General features: G+C 39.4%; 1 protein-coding gene across 2 annotated transcripts in view; it reads right to left on the minus strand.

The window, feature by feature from the left end:
* LOC130911162 (roundabout homolog 1-like) overlaps positions 1–24,514 on the minus strand; it is a 554,903-nt gene that overhangs the window by 291,731 nt on the left and 238,658 nt on the right. For both annotated transcript variants that reach the window (XM_057828938.1, XM_057828939.1), the window contains one exon: positions 13,372–13,698. In XM_057828938.1, coding sequence (XP_057684921.1) covers positions 13,372–13,698 — 327 coding nt within the window. The remainder of the gene's footprint in view (positions 1–13,371; positions 13,699–24,514) is intronic.

The following is a 24,514-nucleotide window of genomic DNA, read 5'->3' on the forward strand; positions in this document are numbered from 1 at the left end:
GAGAAACAAGCTTGAATGAAGGAAAAGGGATAACATCAAAGATCGCTAATTGCAACAGATGATCTTGCCCTAAGCACAAATGTACGCTCGCTGGACAAGGAGAGGTCTCACTCGCAGTGTTTTTAGATGAAACCTTTACACAACAACATTCACATTTAACTAACTTATCCATTTTTAACTTATTAACTTGAATTCTGTGTCTTTTTAACACAAAGGCATGACATGCCTAGAGTTGACACAGTGGCTGAAGATGGCGAAACTTCACTTGAGCTTTTGCCCCCTTCAAAAAAAAAAAAAAAAAAAAAAGTAAAGTCAATATTTTTCAATTTTATTTAGAAGTGTTTTTACTTTTTTATAGCAATTAATTTAGCTCTTGCTCCAATCTTGAGCAACATGAGCTGTGGCTGTGGGTAGTCTATAAGTTCTATTTATCTTAATTTTATTTAAAATATTTTTTTTGTTTATTTATTTATTTTAGCATAATATTCATGAAATTCTTTTTAAAAATCCCGGTAAAAAGTTTTTGTTTTTGTTTTTTTAACCCATACCTCTCAAAATAACACATTTTGGAGCTATAATTGCAACACTGTGATACCGTAAAACCGCGGTATTTTTGCTCACGGTTATCGTACCGTCAAAATCTCATACCGGCACATGCCTAGACGCAACGTGAAGAAAGTTGAAGATCTGTCAAAGCTCTTTGTGAATTAATATCTAACTCTGACGTCCCAAAAGCTCTGGTAATGCCACACTTCTAAAAATCTGAATTCACAAAATTGCAAAAATAGGTAGCCTACTACAAACACAGCCAAGGTAAATAAATGTCAGCCAATTTGTTTTGTACTGTGAAAGAGTCTACTCTATAAATCAACGGAGCTACTTTCAGAAAAAAATTAAGTATCACTTCTCTTCTTCATGGCATGAGGACTAAACACAGGACCTCATGGTGTACACCATACTTTTACAGTACAAAATATTTCTAAGCTATAAAAGTCAAGAAGTTAGAATGTAGCAGGTATAAAATGTTTTAGAGAGTAGGAGGCCTATACTTTGTTTTTATTAGTTCTCAGGTAACTCAAACTATTATTTTTGTACCCTTCATTTCTTTGCTTTCCCCTTATAAAAACACACCCAAAAAAACTTTCTGCTGCTGTATCATTTTGTCCACGTCTCCCCTCTACCCATTAATGCAAAAGCGCAACAATGCGTGGGTGAGGTCATGGTGTCGAAATCAACCCTTTAAAATCCATAAACCAGTGTGACATCTGACACGTTTTACACGGCTGAAAGAATCTCATATTGACACATCTTAGGGTTACTGTCACCGTCTGAGTCTTTGGATCAAATAAATCAGCGTAAGAGTACTTAATATGATCAAATTTAGATATAGTATGTAGGGCTGTCAAAACTATCACGTTAACGGGCGGTAATTAATTTTTTAAATTAATCACGCTAAAATATTTGACACAATTAACGCACATGCCCCGCTCAAACAGATTAAAATGACAGTACAGTGTCATGTGCACTTGTTACTTGTGTTTTTGGGAGTTTTGTCGCCCTCTGCTGGCGCTTGGGTGCGACTGATTTTCTGGGCTTCAGCACCATGAGAATTGTGTAATTATTGACATCAACAATGGCGAGCTACTAGTTTGTTTTTTTTTTTCTAATTGAAAATTTTACAAATTTTATTAAAATGAAAACATTAAGAGGGGTTTTAATATAAAATTTCTATAACTTGTACTAACATTTATCTTTTAAGAACTACAAGTCTTTCTATCCATGGATCGCTTTAACAGAATGTTAATGTCAATGACATCTTGTTGATGTATTGTTATAACAAACAAATACAGTACTTATGTACAGTATGTTGAATGTATATATCCGTCTTGTGGCTTATCTTTCCATTTCAACAATAATTTACAGAAAAATATGGCATATTTTATAGATGGTTTGAATTGCGATTAATTACAATTAATTAATTTTTAAGCTGTGATTAACTCGATTAAAAATTTTAATCGTTTGACAGCCCTAATGGTATGTACAGAGGCCAAATAAGACTACGTTATTAAAAAGCACACTGTGGTAATTTGAACTCGATGACATTTAAATATCGAGTGAACGCCTGGAAAATAGATGTTGCATCTTTAATTGTATACATAAAGTGCAGTAATTCGAGTAAACTGCCTGAAGTGCTTGCTAAATATGCAATAGTCAACAGCCCAGGACCACTTTAAAATGCATTTGCTGCATATAAATGCTGCAAGAGATGTACAGTAATTAGGTAAACTTCCATTCACTAGTCATTTTGAGGCCAACAGCAAATAGACTGCAGCCCACACCGCAACTCAGCTTCAGGAAAAGATCAACAGTTAATGCCAATAAGAACGCGGTTGCCTGTTTTGTAGACTTTTGACAACTGCACATATACACATGCACACAAGAGGTTTTTTTTTTAACATTCTGCCAGTAAAGGCTGGCGGGTGTGTGTGTGTGTGTGTGGGGGGGGGGGGGGGGTGTACCCCACGTCTCAAATGAAGCAGACCCCAACTGCGCCGTTTGCACCAATTTGCTGTGAACCAGCCCGAGACAAATAACCGCAGCAGAGCCTGTGACTTGTCGGGCAGCTCGCCAGAGTGAAAGCTCGCCAGCCAGCGGCTTCCTCTGCTCTGCTGGCGTCTGCCTGTCCTGATACTTGTTTCATTCACGGTGCGTCTGACTCACGATTTGACTCTGTGTTAAAATTAGATACTAAAATGGCCACAAAACCTCCTAAATTGGTACAGCCCGCATCAATCTAAGTATCAACGAAATTATTGGAGTCCAGATAATAATGAAAACTTACTACAGCATTGACATGAATCAGTAATGAGATTGATGCAGAAAATTGCCAAGTTTTTTTATTTATTTATTTTTAAACCTACAGGATACTTTCTAATGTGTCAAAACCGTGGCATTCAAATGTAAAAAGATTTTGAGTTATTACCAGGAGTTTGTTTTAAAGGAGGTCCAGTCTTTTGTGAGCCAACATAAATGGCATATATACCGTAATTTCTGGACTATAAGGTGCACCTGACTATAAGCCGCCAGCCACCAAATTTGACATGAAAACGGCATTTGTCCATAGATAAGCCGCACTAGACTATAAGCCGCAGTTGTCCTCATTGTATTATGGGATATTTACACCAAAAGATATCAACCGGTAACACTTCATTTGACAATGGCATCATAAGACTGTCTTGAGACCAAATGAACCACCAGTAAGCTTTGAACCAATTGGCTGCAAAGCCTTATTGTCACTAAAAGCTTCATTTGGCCATCACTGCTTCTTTGGGGTAGACAGTCAACTTCTGCTGCCACCTGCTCTCAACACTGTTGTCATCCAACATTCCTCCTAGCATGCATTGCGGCCAGGACCGGCCCAGCCTATACGCAGACTATGCAGCTGCATAGGGCCCCTGACCACTAGGGGGCCCCCAATCTGGCAATTGTTTAATTTATATTCTATTTTGTTTACTAAAGTTTGCTTTATTTGACTTTTGTGAGTTTTGATACTTGATTACAAGCCTAAAAAAAATAAAAGTTCTTCCTTAACGTCTTTCTTTCCTCTTTTAGAAAAAGGTTTGGCGCTATCTACTGTAAGTACTGACAATCATTTGGGGTGAGAAGTTTGAAGTATGCAGTGCAACAAAATCTGATTAATATACAAAATATGGACGTATGGGTTGGATTGCATGTATGGGTTTCACAGTACACTGTGACAAAATGGTGGGCCAAAAATATGGGCCCCTTAGCATTATTTTGCTTAGGGCCCCCAAATGGCCTGGGCCGGCCCTGATTGCGGCGCTACAGATGTAAATAACAGTCATGTTCTGCGCTAATTATTTCTTCAGTTACTGTTCCAGTTGTTTCATTAATTGCTAGTTATGGTATTTGGTAACATTTTCTTGGATAGTGGTGCCATAATACTGTCATAAGACAGTCATAATTATTACATGACACTGTAATAAGCATTAATGAATGCTTATAATAGATGTCGGTTAGTGTCATCCAGCAAATTATCTCACTTTTGAATGGACGTGAAAGATCTGAGCTGGACATAAATGGATTTAGTGACATAATATGCCACATGACACATATCGACATCTGTCATATGCATTCAGTAATGCCCATGATAGTGTCATGTTATAATTATGACGTTCTTATGACAGTCTTATGATGCCGCTGTTAAATAAAGTGTTACCTATTAACCCAAATAAATCAACATATAAGCCACACTGGACTATAAGCCGCAGGATTCAAAATGAGGGGAAAAAAGTAGCAGCTTATGTCCGAAAATTAGGGTACCTCATATTCCATGATATAGACAGACAGCCTAGGGTTCAACGTTCAGAACAATTGGAGATGTTCATGCTAGCATCAGATTGATGCATGCCAAGTAATGGTATACCACTAAGCAGTATACCTGTGGACATTGCACCTGAATCTGTCAGGATGACCCAGGTGGAACGGTTCAGCAAAGGCAGCTGGCTTCACATGGTGTTGAGATCAATATGAGATAGCACGATTGAGTGTTATAGAAGAAAACGGCGCTCCACATTTACAGGTCGTGGTCCTAAAAGTCAACTGCGCCATTGCTTGGGATTTAAGGAATGGACGCTGGGCCAGCAGCCAATCTTGAGCGATTGTGCCACTAGACAGAGGTTATCGGCTGCTTGAGTGAATCAGTCCATTACCTCACCTTACTATCTGTGTAAGCAGGAAACAGGAGTAAAAGCCTATTCATAGAGTCCCTTGGGGCCTTACGCTGAACTGTAACATGTCAAAAAATGCTTTATGTTACTTTCCAGCAGCTGAGTGGTTAGTACATCTTTAATCCAGTCCTGAGGTTCAAAGTTCAAATTTTAGCATTGGTTTTCCGGTATGAAGCTTGCATATTTCTCCAGGTAAAACGACTTCCATCCAAAATAAGGCTAAATATCTTAAGAAAACCACAGGTATGGAAACATGAGTCCATCCATGAAGAGTTTCCCATCACCTTAACAACTCAGATTTAATTGATCCTTGTCGCAACAGGAAAGACAGTTGAGAAAATACCCATCCTTAACCGGCGTAGCGAACAATTTGGAGTCTCTCACGAAATCTGCATGAGCAACCACGGCAAAAGTTTAGCCACAAAGCTGGAAGAAACCCATCTGCCAATTCTCAGATGTGGCTGGCAAGAATGGGGAGGGTTTGCAGACTCAGTGCACCACAGTTGCGGGACTGATGTGGCTCATAACGCCTCAGGCTACAGTACAAAGTAAAGGCTTGAAGAGAGAAGACGGCGATTCAAACAAGGCTCATTTTGTGTGATGTAAAATACACTCGAGAAGTAAGTGGTCGGAATGCAATATGAATTGCTGTGACCATTGCGACAAATTGATGCTTGTTGGTGCACCAAGCAACCGTGGTTACGAAAGGGAAATTTTGTTGGTTTTGTCACAAGACAGAAAAGCAACTTATCATCAGTCATAAGCCCCTTTAACATTTCCATTAAAATAGGTTGTTTTTTTTGTTTTTTTGTTTTTTTTTTGCATGTTTTTGAATTGTGCTCAGCTTTCGGCTGGTCTGCTATCTTGAATGTAAGGAACGTACTATAAGTTAACAGGAACGTACCTGTAGCAGTCAAACTGGGACACATTAATATTTTGCTATCAAAAAGAAGTCACTGAAGTGTGACATCAATTTCAACAAAGAGGAGCATGGGCATGCTGGTTGTTGAACACTAAGGTGTTACAAATAAAGATCCTGGTAAATTCCCACGTGAATTGAAACGTGATTTACCCATGTCATGGCTTTCAGAAATGAGGAGATGTCCCGGGAATAACCTGGGTTGGACACTTTCAGACTTGTCCCGTGTTGGCGACTCGACGCTCTCTGTGCGGGAGGTTGGGGGGCGGGATTTTATAACCCAGAGATTGCGTCATTTTTGATCGGCATCGTCAACAAAATAAACCACACATTTCCAAAGATGGACGAAGAACTGTCTCTTCCTCGGTTTGAAGATCCAGTTGCAATATAATTCCGTTATGTTTCCAGTTTAATTTTGCCATTTCCAATTTACCCTGTTGATAATTGCGATGTTTGTTTCGGCCCGCCATGATATTTACGTCATCAGTCTTCGAGCTGTGACACGGTCATTCATTGGCTGCTTTCACACATGCCGTGTCCCGGGTAAATCAAGGACATTATAGTAGGACACGACTCGGGTAATCTCAGTGTCATCTCCGTGTCAGTCGACCCGGGAAATTACTTTCAGACATAAGGGCTGAGTTCAGCGTATGTCTAAAAGGGGCTATAGTGAAAACGTCCTCCCATGGGCAGATATCCAATTCCCCTTGGAAATAGCATTTTTTGTCTGTTGCCGTAATGTAAATCATGCATAGGAAATGAATCCTCTGATTATGTTAAAATGTTCTTTAAAAGAACAGCACAAACCATCCAAGTTGAACAACAAAGACAAGTGGGAGGTTTGGTGTGCAACCAATCATACCAATAGTCACCACAATCACTTCAAAATGGATTTTAAAGAACATGAAATATATAACAACAACAGAATTGTAATATTATCAGCTAAACCTATTTGTAACAATATACCATATTGCAGTTTTTTAAGGACAAAAAATATATTAAACAAGTAAAATGCTCTCACACAAAAGCTGCCTGGTAAGAAAAAAATACTTTGGTGGACAAAGAACAAGATGGAAGTTTATCGGGCCTTAATTTTATATATTGTGACGGCCCTGGCCGTTTAGTTATTGTTTTTTGAGACTCTTTCAGTCAGCTGATCGTTTCCTCAGCCAGCTGGCTGCGTCCCCTCCCAACGTGATATAAGCTGATCGACGCCGGACAGACAGACGATGTAGCCGCCGCTGAATGGTCATGATAAAAGGGCGCCAGGCTTCGTAAACCTGCCGCTGTCAACACTCTGGGAGGTCGCATTTGACAGCTATCGTGCCGCGGTCCTTCTTGCCAGCTGTTTGCTCGCCATTCACTCTCGTGTGCTTTGATCGCTAGTTTGATACACTCCTGCTTTTTCGGTGAGGTCTTTTGTGTTTTGCCATTATTGGATCGTTTTTGTTCACCACTGTAAATAAGAGCACAGAAGCAGTAGGGGTAAGCTGCCATTTCTGTTCAACCTGTTTTCTCCTGTTTTGTTCAGTGTAAGAAGCTAGGTTAGTGGCTGTCTTTTCTTTGTTCTTTTTCACGTTCAGGGTTTAGTTAGCGGGTGGGGTTTAAGTGTAGAACCCTTTTATTTGTTGTTTTGGAATGGGCTTACCCTGAAGCCGCGCTTCATCCACATTTTGTATATATTGTTCATTGCGAGTTTGCCTGTGTAGATAAATTTGTGCCACTATTAAACTTGTGTGGCCGTTTTATGTTACGCCCTTAGCGAGCCGTCCGTGGGACGTAACATATATTAAATCTTTTAAAATTGAAATGTTTGCAGGGTATTAACTAGACAAGACTTTAAATTAATCATTAAATGTATGTCAAGCTGCAAGTGTAAGAGGTGGTGGGAATTAGACAGAAGGCAGATCTATTTCAAATAACTTCAAATCCAAAAGTCAGTGCCTCAGAACCTTCGGTTCAAATCTCAGGTACGTCTGAATGCACAAAGCAAACACAATTAAGGGTAAATTCATCAAACCATGCTTGTGAGAAACTGCAAAGTAGACTGCATAAACCCGTAAAATGATTATCAAAACAAACTGAGTTGGCTCACCCTAACCCATTCACTGCGGCCAGGCCAAACAGAACTTGTTGAAACTCGGACTGTGTTAACAAGCTGTGGTGAGTGAAAAAGAACTGCAATAACATCCCTCTTAAAGTTATGTTCTTTGCTTTAGACGTGAATCGAAAATTAATGGCAGAATATTCAAATTTTTGCCACCCATAACCGAGAACACCTGAAATCGCAATGGGGAAAAAATGTCAATAAACACTGTTATTAAGATCATAACTTCCTCTTTACCAATTACCTTGAAAATGAATACTTTTTTTCTTGCAAGGTCAGATTAGACTCCAGGAACCTTTGTGCATTTATCAACTGGCAGAAGTTATAAACGAGGCCTTGAGAAGGAGCCTCTGTGTTGCTGAACCTGGCTTTGGCGCGGGTGATCCATCTTTGCTGCTGCGACTACATAATTATGTGCAGTTAAGCATGAGCTGCACTGAGGGGCGAGAAGCTCAGTGGCATCACGGCGGCTTGTCATTATGAGGTCTGTTTGAACCCGGCACAGAATAATGTAGCCCACAGTTGAGCGCCAGCCAATGCCGCTCATGCGCTCGCGTGGCCTGCCAAGTGGCTTGTTTTCTTTTTTTTTTCTTTTGCATGACAAAACTCAGCTCTGACATAAACACTGCACATATATCATCCACGAACATAGGGAAATATTCTAAGTTTGACCTTTGCAATCGGTGTCTTAAACACATTTTAGCATCATTTGATGTGATTTATGTCTGTGGGAGATTTTGGAAACGTATTAAAAATGTTCCATGCAGAAATTTCACACTGGAGGTTGCTGAGAAAGCAGAATATCCCGCTGACGACATCAAAGGTTATAGTTAAACATGAAAAGAAAGAAGAAAAAAAACACCTCTCATGGCTGCACAAAACTAGTATTGATCTGCCTGAAAACATGCAAAAGTTTGAAAGCAAGAACTGGGATCACGTCCAAACTATCATGTGTTTTGCTCCTTTCCCATTTTGATTGGATTACAGCCAGCGGGCAGGAGACAGGCCTGAGGCCATGGCCGAGGAACACTGGATATCTAAGATGTACTTCACAGCCTTCACTCAGACTGTCCAGAGACCAGCATATAAAGCATCTAAAGAGATGATTTTCATGCTAATGTAGCTTTCAAAGAATCATAGGAACTTATTCACACATCGCCTTTCACCTTAGAGTATCATTAAAAGATCATTAATGCTAACACATTTCAGGTCTCCAGACTAACATTTTTACTAGGAGTACAGTGGCCCCTAACTTAACATGGCGACTCTGCGACATGAAGACGCAATGACTGTGTTGCCGAGTGGCCTCGTGTTCGTATGGTGTCGGCGAAGACGGAAGGCAAAGACGCAAACCTTGGAATCCTGCCTACAAAGTGGAAGAATTCGATTGCGGGGGCTTGAGAGTGGCTTGCTCCGCATGCATATCAAAAGCTCCCGCGGCGCTAGACCGCGCCGATAACGTCAGCACTCGTACACGTCACATTGGGCGTGCGCAGCGGTACTATTAAACATTAAAAACAGCAAATATTGCAGAATATTGGCTTTAATTTACTGTTTTAATAATATTTTAGATGAATATGTTGAATGTTTCCATTTTTGTGCCTTTTTGAACAAAAGAAAAATGCCGTTGCTTAGAGTGGGCGGGCATGTTTTTTTTCCGGGCTGAGGAGCTTGGTGGGGTCAAAGTGCATCATTTGCTGTCGCCTTATAAATCTGCACTGCCCCCTAGGGCCTGGCATGAATACTACATCGGTTTAAGGCGGAATTGCGACATTGTTCGAATGGAGACGGGCCCATATAAATGCAAATTTGAAATTTTTCGTATTCTCGGAGAGTCACCATGTAAACAGCCCCTAAAATTATAGGAGCCCAAGGAGGAGATTCAGGTGTGCACGCTGTAAATCAGCATGCAACGCTCACCTCTAATTTTCACTGTTTAACCGATAAATACTTTCATAATAAATGCATAAAACTACAAACTTATGAATCTGTATTTTAAACTCTATCAGTTTTGACATCAACTAGTATTCTACAGGTCATCCCCAGGTTACGACGTACACGACCGTTTTTTTGTTGTTGTTTTTTTTTGTTTTTTTAAATTTTTTAAGTCTCATAACAGTGTCTCATCCACCACCACTCAGCATTGATGGTAAGTAGAGTTTATTATTTGTCATTTAATTGTGTTAATTATTTGGTCTAATTATTGTATGGCTACAGCTATCGATTATTTTTGTCGTCGGTTTATTGATGAACTAGTTAGTTCGAATAACCAAGTAATTGAATAAAGAAAATAAAAAATGAAAATACCTGTGCTGAGCCTCAAATGGTATGAAAAAGAAAAAATAAACGAGGATCTAAGTACAACAAAAGAACAATTGACTAACTTACAAAGCAAAAGCCCGCTATCTTAAATGATATAAAATGCAAACTTTTTTTTTTTAACTATGCGTTTAACAAATGGTTTAAACACATATTCCCACCAAAAAAAAAAAAAAAACGGCTAAATATACCTATATAAACTAAATTATAAATGCATTAAAACAATTGCTCAAATAAAAACTTAGCCTATGTTGGTCTTAACAGGGAGCAGTGGGATTCAGCCCTGTGAAATGACTTATGTCATATTCACTGTTGTCACTAGGGGGCAGTGTATCCACCCAAATCAATAAAACAATGCAAATACTTTCAAAACAAACCATTACAATGCCACTTTAACTAAACAAAAACTCAGCAAAATGTAATTTGAATCTTTTTTTCTAATCGAATTACTCGAGTTAATCGATTAATTGTTGCAGCACAAAATTATTCTAAAATGTTGATTTCTACAGTAATTGCTGGGGATGAACGCCAGTTAACATTGCAAGAAGGCAGAGGAAGGCTAAACGGCACAGTCTCAGCGATGCAGTTAGACCGCTAGCTTATTGAGCAGCGTTCATTTTCACCGCTGGACCGGTGCTACTAATAGTTGTCGTTTTCCTTGGTGAATTGTCCAAGATTTAGACATTATTTCCCTCTGTATTATTGTGCAGCCATTGAGGTATGTTTTTGTAAGCAAATATGTCTCTATTGATTTACTTTATACCATTATTGTACTTTTTTTGTCATTATTGTATTTTATTTTCTAATAGTGTGTTCATAGTTTTACGGTGTCAAATCAATAAATTTCAGTTTTAAGAAGAATTATGGTGTTACTGTTGTTACCAGAAGGAAGCATTCTTATTTATTTATTTATTTATTTATTTATTTATTTATTTTATGTCGCCAGCGTAGGAACGGAACTTGTTCGTAACTCGGGGAATACCTGTTGTTAGATAATAGTTTAAAATTGGATTTTTATGTCGCTGTCAACTGGCATTACAACCAATCAGCAATGGATTTATTGATTGGCAAATCACCTGTGAGGACACTAGGCAACCCGTAAATCAGGGGTGGGCAAACTATTCCACAAAGGGCCGCAGTGGGTGCGGGTTTTTGTTGCAATCCATTAAGAGGACACCTTTTCACCAATCTGCTATTTTACACGAGCAATCAGTCGATTGCATTCAGGTGCTTCCTATTTCTGCTGAAACCTCATTGGTTAAACTATCTGTGCTGGGTCAGTTGGAACAAAGACCAGGACCCACTGCGGCCCTCGAGGACCGGTTTGCCCACCCCTGCCGTAAATTGACATCCACATACCACACTTTGTCAGCATGGAGGAGTGTATCACTTTAGCAGTGTGCAACCAGCACATACCTTATGATACCTCTCGGCATGATTTTCAGGAGATTGATAAAAAAGCAGCAGCATGGAAAGTTATTGGCGCTCAGAACAAAAATTTCAAGATGCCCTCTAAATTCATAGCTAATCAGAGGCAAGCGATGATGCATCACACCCCGTGTGATGGCCTGAAAAATACTCATACTGGCTCTAATTTTAGACCATTTGGTCACAGTCTGGAGACCTGTGGTTTTTCCATGTTAAATACTAAAACCTTTATAACACGTCCCATCTAGGATTTCTGAGAGTGATATGGCACCGATCTCGTGTATGTTTTTGCGAGATTTCACGCAAGCAAATTTAAACAATGGGGCTGTCAAAATGATGACATTCAACAGAGAATCTTGATTTTGCAGGTCTATTGCAAGAAATGTTTATTTTCTGGTAAGAATAAAACAGACAAATCAAGTGATATCACGTCCCGATACTCTACGTTGTTTATGTGGCTCCACTTGTCATATGTCATACGAATGATTGGGTGGACTTTTAGCAACGGCTAGATCACACTACTTGATGTCCTGTTGTACCCGCCCCTGCCCACAATTTTCTCCATGAGCTGTAGGAACCCTGCCAATATTTTCATTTCCACTCATTTTTTACTATATTACTGACAAATGCAATTCTTTAGCAACTTATTTGCACATTAACGCTAACAATTAGGCTTGAGTTGTCAGCCAAAAAAAAAGTTTTCTTTTTTTTTCTTTTCTTTTCTTTTATTTTTTTTTTAAACCTACTCGCACAGGTGCAAGTAGATGAAAAAATTACTTGCGTTGTGTCAAATTTTAGGGGTCAAATGCCTAAGAGGGGCCTAGGAGCAGTCGTTTGGAGACCTGCATTTTGCATACTACAAATGTAACCTTCAAGAGATCCTTGGGAAATTTTGTGTCATTAGATTTTTTCCCTATTTTCAAGTCATTTTGGCTGTGCTGAGTGAATATAGGTCAAATGAGTGAAATTTACCAGATGGAATTCTGTTCCAGATATAAGCTCTTATGACAACGCAATGGCAAAGAATTGACATGTATCTGGTAGCAAAAACATGTCCCATTGTAAGCGCCACCTAATATTCCAATTTTTAATCAAAACTAACTACAGAAAAACATACTTTATGTACAGATTGCACTCTAGATTATGGTCTTTATTTTACACTTCTTTGTTTTACACTCATCCACAAGATAGCATGAGTTTTTGCCATTCAAACCATGCAGCAAAATGTCATATCTTTTACTGTTTGTGTTCTATGAGCGTCAATTTATTTTCCCTTTCAAAATCTTACACGGCACTTTAAACTACGTAATTCGATAGGATACGTGTATATCAAAACACTGTGCAAAATATCGATAGCCTAGTATGCAAGTTTTACGCTGAAGTCTGGGATAACATTTAGAGTTAAAATGCTGTATTTTACATTGGCGTTTTTGGAAGATTACATTGACATAGTGAAATAAAGAGTGAGCACTTTTAAAGGACTTATTAAGGGTTAAGGACGAGATTTAAAACTTCACATCTCTCTGGCTAACAAAAAACAGAAGCCGGGCTAAAACAGAAAGACCTTTGTTCCCATTGTCACTCCTGACCACCTACTAAGGGCCCTTTAGAGGAGCACTCACCCTGGAAAGATCAGACTCACACAGTCCCCCATTGCCCCCTCACTCCCAAGGCTCCGCATGGCTATGGAGACCACTGGGCCAAGCACATCCTGCCCATCTCCTGAGAGATTATCCAACTCAATGAGCACATTGATGCCAAAAAACACTGGGGGGAAACCGGAGCCTTCTTTTTCAGAACTTCGAGCAGAAACCCCCGAAGGAGATAAGAAGACATGCTGCACTTACTGGCTACTTCCAGCGAGGCGTTGTGGCTCACTGCCTCTCCAAGGTAGTTACGGGCAACGCAGACATAGGAGCCTTCGTCCGGCTTGCTCCGCCGCCCGTGCACGATGCGCAGGAAGAAGAGTGAGCCGCTAGGCAGCAACATGCGGTGCGAGCGTGGGTCATCCCGGTCAGTTTCCACCCGCTCGCCATCCTTGTACCACTCCACGGTGGGCGAGGGCCGGCCCTCTGCCTTACAGTTGAGGGTGGCTGGCTCGCCTTTGGAGACGATCAGATCGGACGGATGCTCAACAATCCGGGGCGGCGTGTCCTCTTGGCGCAGACGGGATCCTGGAACAGCAACAACAGAGCAACATTTAATATTTATCTTTTTAATAAGATATGTAATCACTAATTGTAGTTTTGAGAGTACGCATCCACATGTTCTCATTTCACGATTCGCCAATTCACATTATTGTGGCCTTTCCGAAAAAGTTTACGATGCGTAACGATAGAAGACCAGTCCAAATAAGAGTAATTGCATATCAGCCTAAAAAGATTAATACAGTGATCCCTTGTTTTTCGCGGTTAATGAGGGCCCAAACCCATCGCTATAATTGAAAAACTGCAAAGTAGTGCCCCTCCCCCATGTTTTTTTTTTTTTTTTTATGTGTTATCAATGAATTTATTTAGATTGAGCATTGGAAAATGATACATAAAATACATGTTTTTCACTTTTTCCCCGAAGTAAAATAAAAAAAAATATATATATAAGTATATTGTAATAAATGTTTTTTAAGCACTTCAAATGTAATAATCATTATAAGTTTTAGACAGGTTATTGTCAGCACAGAATTATTTTTAAAGAAGTATAAAGTAAAAAAATGCTTGTCTTTGTTAAATCAGTCCAGTCAAATCCACTCACGCTGCTCACTTACACACAATGAGTTGCCACAGCAACTGTTTAACAAGTTAAACGGTGCTTGACGCATTAAACGTCTGTAAATCATCGTTAAATTTATTTATCAGCAACTCCAGTGCACTGCCTGACCAATAAAGAGCAGCGGGAGGGAGAGTGAGACTACGTGATCGGCTCAAGACTGCTAATCTGTATTTTTTTTTTTTTTTTTTTTTGATTGAAATAAAAATCCGCGATGGACTGAGGGCATGATGTTTGATGCGCAAAGTAGCAAGGGATCACTGTATTATATTGTAACTACTCACAAATGCCACAAGATGGTAGAAAATGGGTTTCCGGGTTTTGACGAATTGAAACTTGTAAAATTACTTGAACACCAAAAGTCCTATTGATGAACTTTTTTTGTGCAAAATATGAAAGATTCCTTTTGGACGATCTGGATATTTTTTAGACAAATATATACCGTAAACATGATTTAACATTAAATTCCGAGGCCCCTGCATTAAGTACATGACAAAGAATGCACTCAACAGTAAAGTAACATGCTATGAACTTGGGATCATAATATAATAGAGCCATGTTGATCTTTAACCAACTCTGACAACTTGGCTGGATAAATAATGCACTATAACAAGGGTGTCAAACTCATTTTGTTCGCAGGCCTCATTTATAAAAATTAGATCTCATATGGACCTGGACAGTTTATTTTGGCCAAAATAGTTAACTTACTGGCTGCCATTGATGGCATTTATCGTCCAATCCATTTTGACTGGGAGGGGGAGAATGAACTAAGATGAGCATTCACAGCCAGTACTTCCAGGACTGAATAAGTGAATTGGACAGCTATTGTTGGCAATGGCAGGCAATCATTTTGTGTCACTTCCTTGTAATTTTAAGATATTTACAGGTCACTTCCTGTAAAATTTGGATCATTTTCTGTTGATTTTTTGAATGATTAAGTTACTTCCTGTTGGTTGGTGCACTTCCTGTTGGGAAGGGGCATTTTGGGGTCACTTCCTTGTTAACTCATTGGCTGCCATTGACGATGACAGACAGCCAGTCCATTTTGGCCAGGGGAGGGCAAATGAACGAATGCAACTGCGGACAAGAAAGTTGGCCAAGTACACGCAGTCAATCACGAAAATCACAAATATCCAGTTTTAAGGCCGCAAAAAGACTTTTTAGTTGGTCTACTAAGAAAGAAGTTACTGCCAAACTTTGTGTAGCCAGTGAAAGTGACTTTCATCTTATAGGGCATCTTATAAGTTCGTGGAATAATATGTTTATTATAGGGTGACCAAACGTCCTGTTTTGCCCGGACAAGTCCTACTTTCACGTAGTATCCTTGTCGTCTGGGCGGGTTTTATAAATTAAAAAAAATGTCCGGTTTTTATGATTTTTCACGGGACCAATTTGAAGGGAATCCCTCCGAGCGCTGGGTGGCAGCGCCTGCCTGCGATGACATGGCTCCTAGCAGTAGGGAGGGAAGAATCGTTCTTCTTGTCTGAGTTGATGATTTGGCCACAACGCCTGCCCAATTGTTACGTTTTTTACGATAACTACGTATATAATGGCAACTGTTGACTTCTGACGGAGCTTTGACTGTAAAATCCCGTTTGGTGTCGCATCGTTGCGCTGCTGATGATTGTAAACTTTCATAGCTAAGTTTGATTTTTGCCTCAGCTAGCGATCAGTAAGCTAAACCACGCTAGGCATTATGGGAAACGTAGTTTTGAACTGCTACATCTCGAAACATGCTGGTTGAATAGTTTGTCAGTTTATTTCGGTTATTGTTTGTGTGCAATCTAGAATATTGAAGGAGAATATCAATTGAATGGGAATAACCATTTGTCAAGGGCAATTGTCGTGATAGTAATTTACTATTGTGTGTATGTGTATTGACTGGACTACATGTCCATGGGTCTGCATTATATAATATATATATATATATATATATATATATATATATATATATATATATATATATATATATATATATATATATATGTATATATATAAATTTTAAAACTGCATTTTTCCATCCAGAGTGAGGCGGCACACTTTAAATATATTAAAGTGATATAGGCATCTTTGAGTGAACTTCAAGTAAAATTCAAGTATCTTGAGGCCGGGCTGAGTGTCCTCTTTTTTGGAAATCAAAATATGGTCACCCTAGTTTATTATATGAAATCATCAAACTGTGCCACAATGCTCCCCAATCTACCCCGGTCCTAGTGGTTTAGCATTGTCTATCTTGCTTATATCTGTGGTTGAAAAATGTCCTATGAAGACATAATGTTGGATTTCCTGTGGATTTTAATGAACAATTTCAGATAAACACTACTCTTGATTAACATTTGTACCAGATTTAAAGGTACTTGGAGAATATGGCTTTAAATCCTCAAGTACTCTATTGAGCAAATTTTGGTGGTACAAACCACTAACACCAAGCAAATGTGAATTTTAAACAAGATTTACATAACTAAAAATTTGCACGTTTAGGTATTGGAAAGATGTTATACATTGATTTAGATACGCTTGGCTATGCATGATTTACTTTAATTACAGAATCAGTCCATTTGATAAGGCTCCGGTCACGCGTCTCCTGATCAAACGGCACAGCAGAGGGCAAAGGCAGCGGCGCACCTTGAAGTCAAAAGGAAATGAAGTGATAAAAGATAAGAGAAGGATGTGTGGATGTGTCACTTGCTGACAAAAAGAAGCAGTGAACTGAAACCACACCGAAGAAGCTTCTTAACACCTCTGCGGTATCTCGGGTCAAATTACTCCCCTACTGGTCGACCAAGCTGCTTTACATGCTAATTAGTTTCCTGGTGGCGTTTCCACTTACAATAGCAGCCAAAAGTACCCAACCCCCAAGCCCCCATCCCAGTCTAGTCCCTCTTTCAAGTCATATCTGCCAGTGCTGGCATATTCAGCACCAATTAAAAAGAGTCGAGTCTAATTGGAGGCTTGGGTTTCATTTACTTGCGTACCGTGACGCTGCCATACTGACCCCCCTCCTACCGCCAACTGCTTCCTCCAACCCCTCATCCCGTGTGCCCTCTGCCATCCCCCCATTAACTACTACTGCTGAGGAAGGCACATTTTAAGTGTGGTCACCACGCATTTCCAAATAGTCAGCATAATTAGTGACAGCACCGCAGTAAGATTAATCATTTCAACACAAGGAAGTTCAGTGGTGGCACCCAACTCAACACATTTTAGTTAATGCACTCCAATAATACTTAGGATGCATCATAGTGGGTATAATGATCATCAGAGCTATCATCAAAAGCTATTAATTTTTTTTCTTTCTCTGGTTGCTAGGAGTTGCCTTTCTTTCATTGCTGCAAACAAACCACCATGTGTTTTCTATCAGTTCTTCCTAATGCAGCTGTGGAAAAAATGTCAGTGTACAGTAGGGCAGGCGGTAGCTATTAATATCGCTACTAGGCATTGAATGAACTTGATCGAATAAAGGCTAAAGTAAGCATCATTTAAAAGATTTCTTTCCACTTCTTCAACAAGTGTTTTCCAATAAATACCAAACAGCATGTTGACAAAGTTATAAACTGAGAACTGTGAGTGCAAAATGCATGAATTTGGATGACACCGTTATTGACTCCCCAGATGTCAACACTTTTAAGAAGACGAAAAAAAAAAAAAAAATCCAAACGATGTTTCAGGTTAAAACGGGCACACAACATACCGCAAGTCCTAAATCTCAAAGCTCCAGTAAGAGCTTTGGGGCATGAAGCAGAAAAAAAACATTCCTAAATCTCAAGACATTGTTAAAAACAGAACAAAGCTCAAGAAAGAGCTTTAAGGAAAAAAAGCAGAGAAACAAAAGTCCAGAATATTGAGACGATGTCCAAGAGACCAAAGCTCCATAAAGAAGAAAGAGCTGAAGACTAGACGAGACATAGATTAGCTCCCTTGACAAGACAAGACATTTGTATGCTTCACTGCATTTCACACTGATCTTGGAATCATTTTTTAAATTGTGTGTATTCAAAGCATCTGACTGCGCTATGTTTGAATACACCAACCTGCATTCGTATTAAAGCATCTCATCTGTTCATTAAGCTGAGGAAGAGACTTAGAAAGAGCAGGACATGAAAGTGGAGAAGTTCAAATGATACATAGCAAATGCAGCCACAAACTTTACAAACAAGACCACAATGTCACCAAACAACAACTTAATTGAGAATCTGTGAGGCAATAAACTACTATATTTTTCGGACTATAAGTCGCACCCTAGTAGGCATGTGCCAGTTACCGGTTTCACGATTTACCGTGGTGTGAAAACGTCGCGGTTTCAAAACCACTAAAATTTTCCGTGAGACCGTAGTACGGTATTCGCTATTTTTCTTGTGTCAAAAATGCAGCCAGAAGCGGCTTGGCGCAGCAGCGCTCACCCCCTCCCGTTTGTTGCTGTGTGTGAAAGTGACGCTATCGGCTAGCCAGCCAGCTAACCCAAAAACAAATACTCCAAACATCAGGCGTACTGTTCTTCAATTTATTGAGCTCTTAAATCGTGGTAAGTGTAATATACAAAATGAATACATTTAAAATGTTGTACAATTAGATTTTTCCATGTGAGTAGCTTCAACAGATTAGCACCATGGAAAAAGTTCCCCAAAAACAAACAGTGTTGGGAGTAACGCCGTTATAAATAACGCCGTTACGTAACAGCGTTATTTTTTCAGTAACGGGGTAATCTAACTAATTACTTTTTCCGCCGTTACAACGCCGTTACCGTTACTGACGGTCAAAAGCGGTGCATTACTTACTCAGACTAAATTGAAGAAACTACCAGCCGTGTCGAGCCGACTCTCTTCTCTGTTGATTTGTCATCCAAGACTTGGGGTGTGTTCAGGTTCGAGAATAGTGCACGTACTTCTGACTCCAAGCTGTTTGTCCCTGCTCATTCAATTAGACAATGCTTTCCAAAGTTTGGTAACGTTTCTGTGTTTGCTACACCTGATGCTAGCCTCGTTCCCATCTCCCACTGTCAGCCAGCAATAATTCTGCTTCCATCTTGAGGACAGCAGACGCTTTGAAGGTGACGTGAATTGTCGGGAAACGAGCCTACCTGAATGCAGCCCCTCGAGAGATGCGATGGAAGTGATTGTGATTGGCTGAGGGTTAGAGTCATGTGTCGTGGTAAGCCAATCAGAGCCAGTGATTTCACAAGCAAACCGGAACAGCACGTGCGGCAAACACACACACGCAAAACAGATGCACAGGGTCGGGATGGCAGAGCATTCAGAAGAAAAATTGTCCTTTAAGAGGTGGAGATATAGACACTATTTCAAGTTTGTCGAAATTAAAGGAAAGGACCTGCATGTAATGTGTAATTTATGTCCCGGGGCAAAGCTTTTGTCGACATCTGTGGTAAGCAATTCATATCTGCTGAAGCACCTAACAAGTGACAACTACCTGTCTGTTCTTCTCTATTCCAATGACTCGAATACTGCTCAGAAAATTTCAAATTCTTTGACATACAACAAGTTCTTTTTAAAGTAACGGAAATAGTTACTTTCCCTGGTAAGTAGTTACTTTTACTATAGAGTAATTCAGTTACTAACTCAGTTACTTTTTGAAAGAAGTAGTGAGTAATGTAACTAATTACTTTTTTAAAGTAACGTGCCCAACACTGAAAACAAAACACACATTTTCCTTTCAAATTCAATATACAAACTAACTAAAAGCTTACAAAGATGAATGTTAGCTTAGGCTTAGTTGGGAGAGCAACTTCGTTGAGTGTGACAGCCGCAGAGTGAGAAAACAAGCTTGATTCGCTTGAATGAAGGGGAAAAAGTGATAGCGTCAAAGATCGCTAATTGCGAAAGATGATCTTGCCCTAAGCACAAATCCACGTTCGTTGGATCAAGGGGAGGTCTCACTCCCAATGTTTATTTTATTTTATTTTTTTAGATGAAACCTTTCCACAACAATATTGACATTTTAACTAACTTATACATTTTTAACTAACTTATGAATTCTTTATGTTCTTTTTAACACAAAGGCATGACGTCATGTAGACTAGAGTTGACACAGTGGCTGAAAATGGCGAAACTTCACTTAAGCTTTTCCACCCTCAAAAAAAAAAAAGTCATGCAGTATAATTTTTAAAAAAAATTTATTCAGAAGTGTTTTTACTTTTTTATAGAAATTATTTTGTTCTTGCTCTAATCTTGAGCAACTTGAGCTGTGGCCGTGAGTATAGTCTATAAGTTATATTTAGTTTGATTTTATTTAAAATATTTTTTTATTGATAATATATTTATTTTAACAATATATTCATGTTCCAATTTGCAACTATGGTCTGAAAAAAAAAAAATCCTGTTCAATGGAAAAAAGGAATTTTTTTTTTAACCCATATATCTCAAAATTTTTTGGAGCTATAATCGCAATACCGTGAAACCGCGATATTTTTGTTCACGGTTATCGTACCGTCAAAATATCATAACGGCACATGCCTACACCCGAGTATAAGTCGCACCAGCCATAAAATGCCAAATAAAGACGAAAAAAACATATATAAGTCGCACCTGAGTAGAAGGCGCATTTTTGGGGAAAATTTACCGCATTTTTCGGACTACAAGTCGCACCAGCCATAAAATGCCAAATGAAGACGAAAAAAAACATATAAGTCACATCGGAGTATAAGTCGCATTTTGGGGGGAAATTTACTTGATAAAATCCAACACTTAGAACAGATATGTCCTCTTGAAAGGCAATTTAATATAAAAATACAATAGAGAACAACATGCTGAAAAGGGTACAGTGCATGAACAATGAAATGCGAATATACTGTCCTCACCAGGAAGCTACGGCTCGGTCCTGGCTATACAGCGAGCTAAACTCCCAAATGACGATGCTGGACGTCCGTATAATTTGCTGAATCAATTTCGTCCTCGATACCAAACAGGTTCGCATCAACGTATATAAATGATAATTAGGTGCTATTACAGCAATGACACAAACGGTTAGCATGCGTTCGCTAGCATTAGCACATCGTTCAAACAACCACACAACTGGCTCTAAGTGTCCGATCGCGGGTGGAAAACACACAACAACAACAGAAAAGATGATACACAGAAGCGTTACCTCTGTAGAGATTTTACAAGCATAAACAATGAACGTAGGTTCGCAGCCGTGTTTCTCTCTCGCTAACTCGCCCACTCACTCAGAGCTGCGTAGCTGTCCGTCTTCTTCTGGCGTGTGAGCGCTCTTCTTCACGTAAACAAGTGCGAGTGCGCCCACACATTGGCGTGAAAGTGCCACAAACTAAAAGCATGCATTTCAATATAAAAAAGTCAATAATACAATTGAACACACATTGCCAAAGGCAGAACGCGAATGTGGCCATAGCTATTAAGAGTTATTCAAATAACTATAGCATGAAGAACATGCTAACAAGTTTACCAAACCATCAGTGTCACTCCAAAACACCAAAATAACATGTGAAATGATATAATAATGTGTTAATAATTTCACACTTAAGGCGCTCCAGAGTATAAGTCGCACCCCCAGCCAAACTATGAAAAAAACCTGCGACATATAGTCCGAAAAATACGGTAGTATATTTCATTGTGCACCATGGGTGAATTGGAAACCTCATACGTTGGAATCCTACCGTGATGAATCGAGGACAACTTATTCTATAACTAAAAAGCAAGGCATTCATTAAATGTCATGACTGAGGCTCGGGAGTGCTATACTTAGCTAACTTTGAATAACCAATTCTATCCCTTTAGTGTCCTCAAGCCATGTGTCATGATTTACTTTATACAGCAGTGGTCTCCAACCTTTTTTGCACCATGGACCAGTGTGTTGTGGGCCTTTTTAGGCGGAATCAACCTTTTTAACAGCGCAGCGGTCTCTCCTAAAATCAAGTTTTAGGAATCAAGTTTGGTTGCAGGCATAATGAGTTCGAGAATCGTGAAAAGTTTCTTGGCTTTAGCGATATAGTTCACCACGAGGTATGATGCGCTCAGTGCATTCAATTTTGCTGCCTCGTTTGCTAGCGTTTTGCCACATATAATGCAGAATGGACTTGGTTGTAGACTCCTCTTCTGGCTCAGCAGGTGGCCTTCTCCCTGTAAAAAGCTGTCCAAAGACATCTGTTTTTCAGTCATCTTCGCTAACGTGTGGACTTATAATGTCATTATCAAAGACAAGACCAATCCGAACAAAACGAACGGAAGTACACCGTCCCCCATTGCTGAGGTGTGCCGCCCACTGCACACAGTCAACAGCAGCTAATATTACTGTTTACATTGATTGACGCAGGGCTGCTGTAGGTGTCCAAACACCCCAGTAATGGCAGCCAACCACTGGAGGGTGACATACACAAATCTCTACTCAGATTAGTCAATAGGTGTGCTAACACCCCAGCAACGGGGCCAATCACTGGGGGGCGACATACATAAATCTCTACTCGCATTAGTCAAAACAGGCATCTTGATGTGTCAAGAGCAGTGTTGTTAATAACGGCGTTAGAATATAACAGCGTTACTAACGGCGTTATTTTTTTCAGTAGTGAGTAATCTAATTAATTACTTTTCTCATCTTGGAAACGCCGTTACAGTTACTGAGGAAGGAAAGGCGTGCGTTACTATGCGTTGCTATATTGGTTGAATGACGCGATAAAAGTCTGAGGGAGACTGACTCACCGAGACGACAGAGCAGAGCAGGAGTGGGGAGGAGGCAAAAAAGTTGTAACGCCGAGTAAACGCAATGCTAGGTGGCTTCAATAATACCTGACTGTAGCCGATAGCCTACAAACTACGCCCACATGAAACGGTAGATATGGTAGACATGGTAGATATCACATATATATATATATATATATATATATATATATAAAACTAGATGCGAAATGACAGACACGGGGGCGTTAGCAACATTTACAGTATAGGAAGAAGATGCTTTAGTAAACAGCCGCCATCTTAGAGCAGTAGACTTCTTAGGAAGGCTCTGTTGTAGAGAACCTTTCTAGCGAACCTAAGTAACTTTTTATCTAAAACACTCCTGAACCGACTTGAATCTATCTTTAAATGATGAAACCGTTTTAAAACTTCCACATGTCAAAAGTAGACAGAAGGGAACTAATGCAACAATGGGAGGAATTTTAACAACTTTTAATTGTTGTATGAGGGTAAAGGGTAAATTAGGGTAAAGAATTGGGCTAGGGCCAGTTGTCCCAAAAACCTTTTACACGTCACATAGTGTAACCTAAGTTTTTTTTGTTTTGTTTTGTTTTTTTGTTTTTGTTTTGTTTTTTATCACCAGTTACTTTGCCAAGTAACTAATTACTCTTACATTCAGATAACTGAGTTACTAACACAATTACTTTTTGGGAGAAGTAATTTGTAACTTACTTTTTTAAAGTAAGATTAACAGCTCTGGACAAGAGGCACAGGCCACATTGCGGTCGTTAACGCATTATTATTTATCTGCATCCCGGTCGCAAATGCTAACAACCATATTTTGGAAATCCCAATAAACCACCTAACTTCAGCACGTTGATAGGAACAGGGTATTTCCAAAGTAAATCAAATAAAGAAAAGGAAAAAAAAAAAAAAACACTCACACATATCGAAGTCAACCAAATCTCTTTACAGTAAGAAATTGTAGTCTGAATAGTAGTCTCATTACAGCAATGTGACATATAAAGTGACATATCAAACCTGCATAATGAGTAAACAAGTCTGCAATATGATGTTGCTTTAGCTTCATAAAACACATCGCTATGCGTTTGAGGTATTCGAAGCGCAACCAGATTAATTAACCTCCATTTGTAGCCTATTCCTGTTGCAGACTATTTAATAACAAGATCCCCGCCCTCCAGTTGAACAGCATACTGCAATGACGCTTGCACACTGCCTCCTTCACCCACTCACCAAGCAAGCAAGGGAGGGTGTATGTTTTATTAAAGAGGACTTTTGAAAAGCTTCGCCAGAATGTACCCACCACTCACTTCCCCTTTGCCTGATTTAAAATAGATCGTCTTTAATTTGAAACCTAAAAGTTTGGGGTTTTGTGGGGGTGCTGTTAACTATTCACACGTGGAGGGCACTGTAAAGTGTATGCGAGCTGCTTTTGAACTAGCAATGACGACACTGCAGCCCTCCTCTAAGGATTTTTTTTGTCGTAGGGACAAACAAACATTTGGTTATGGTTTGATTCGTTGTCACCAAATTTTACTACCTTACTACTAGTGATGCACGATAA

This window comes from Corythoichthys intestinalis, unplaced genomic scaffold (genome assembly GCF_030265065.1).
Source record: "Corythoichthys intestinalis isolate RoL2023-P3 unplaced genomic scaffold, ASM3026506v1 HiC_scaffold_23, whole genome shotgun sequence".
NCBI classification, from domain to species: domain Eukaryota; kingdom Metazoa; phylum Chordata; class Actinopteri; order Syngnathiformes; family Syngnathidae; genus Corythoichthys; species Corythoichthys intestinalis.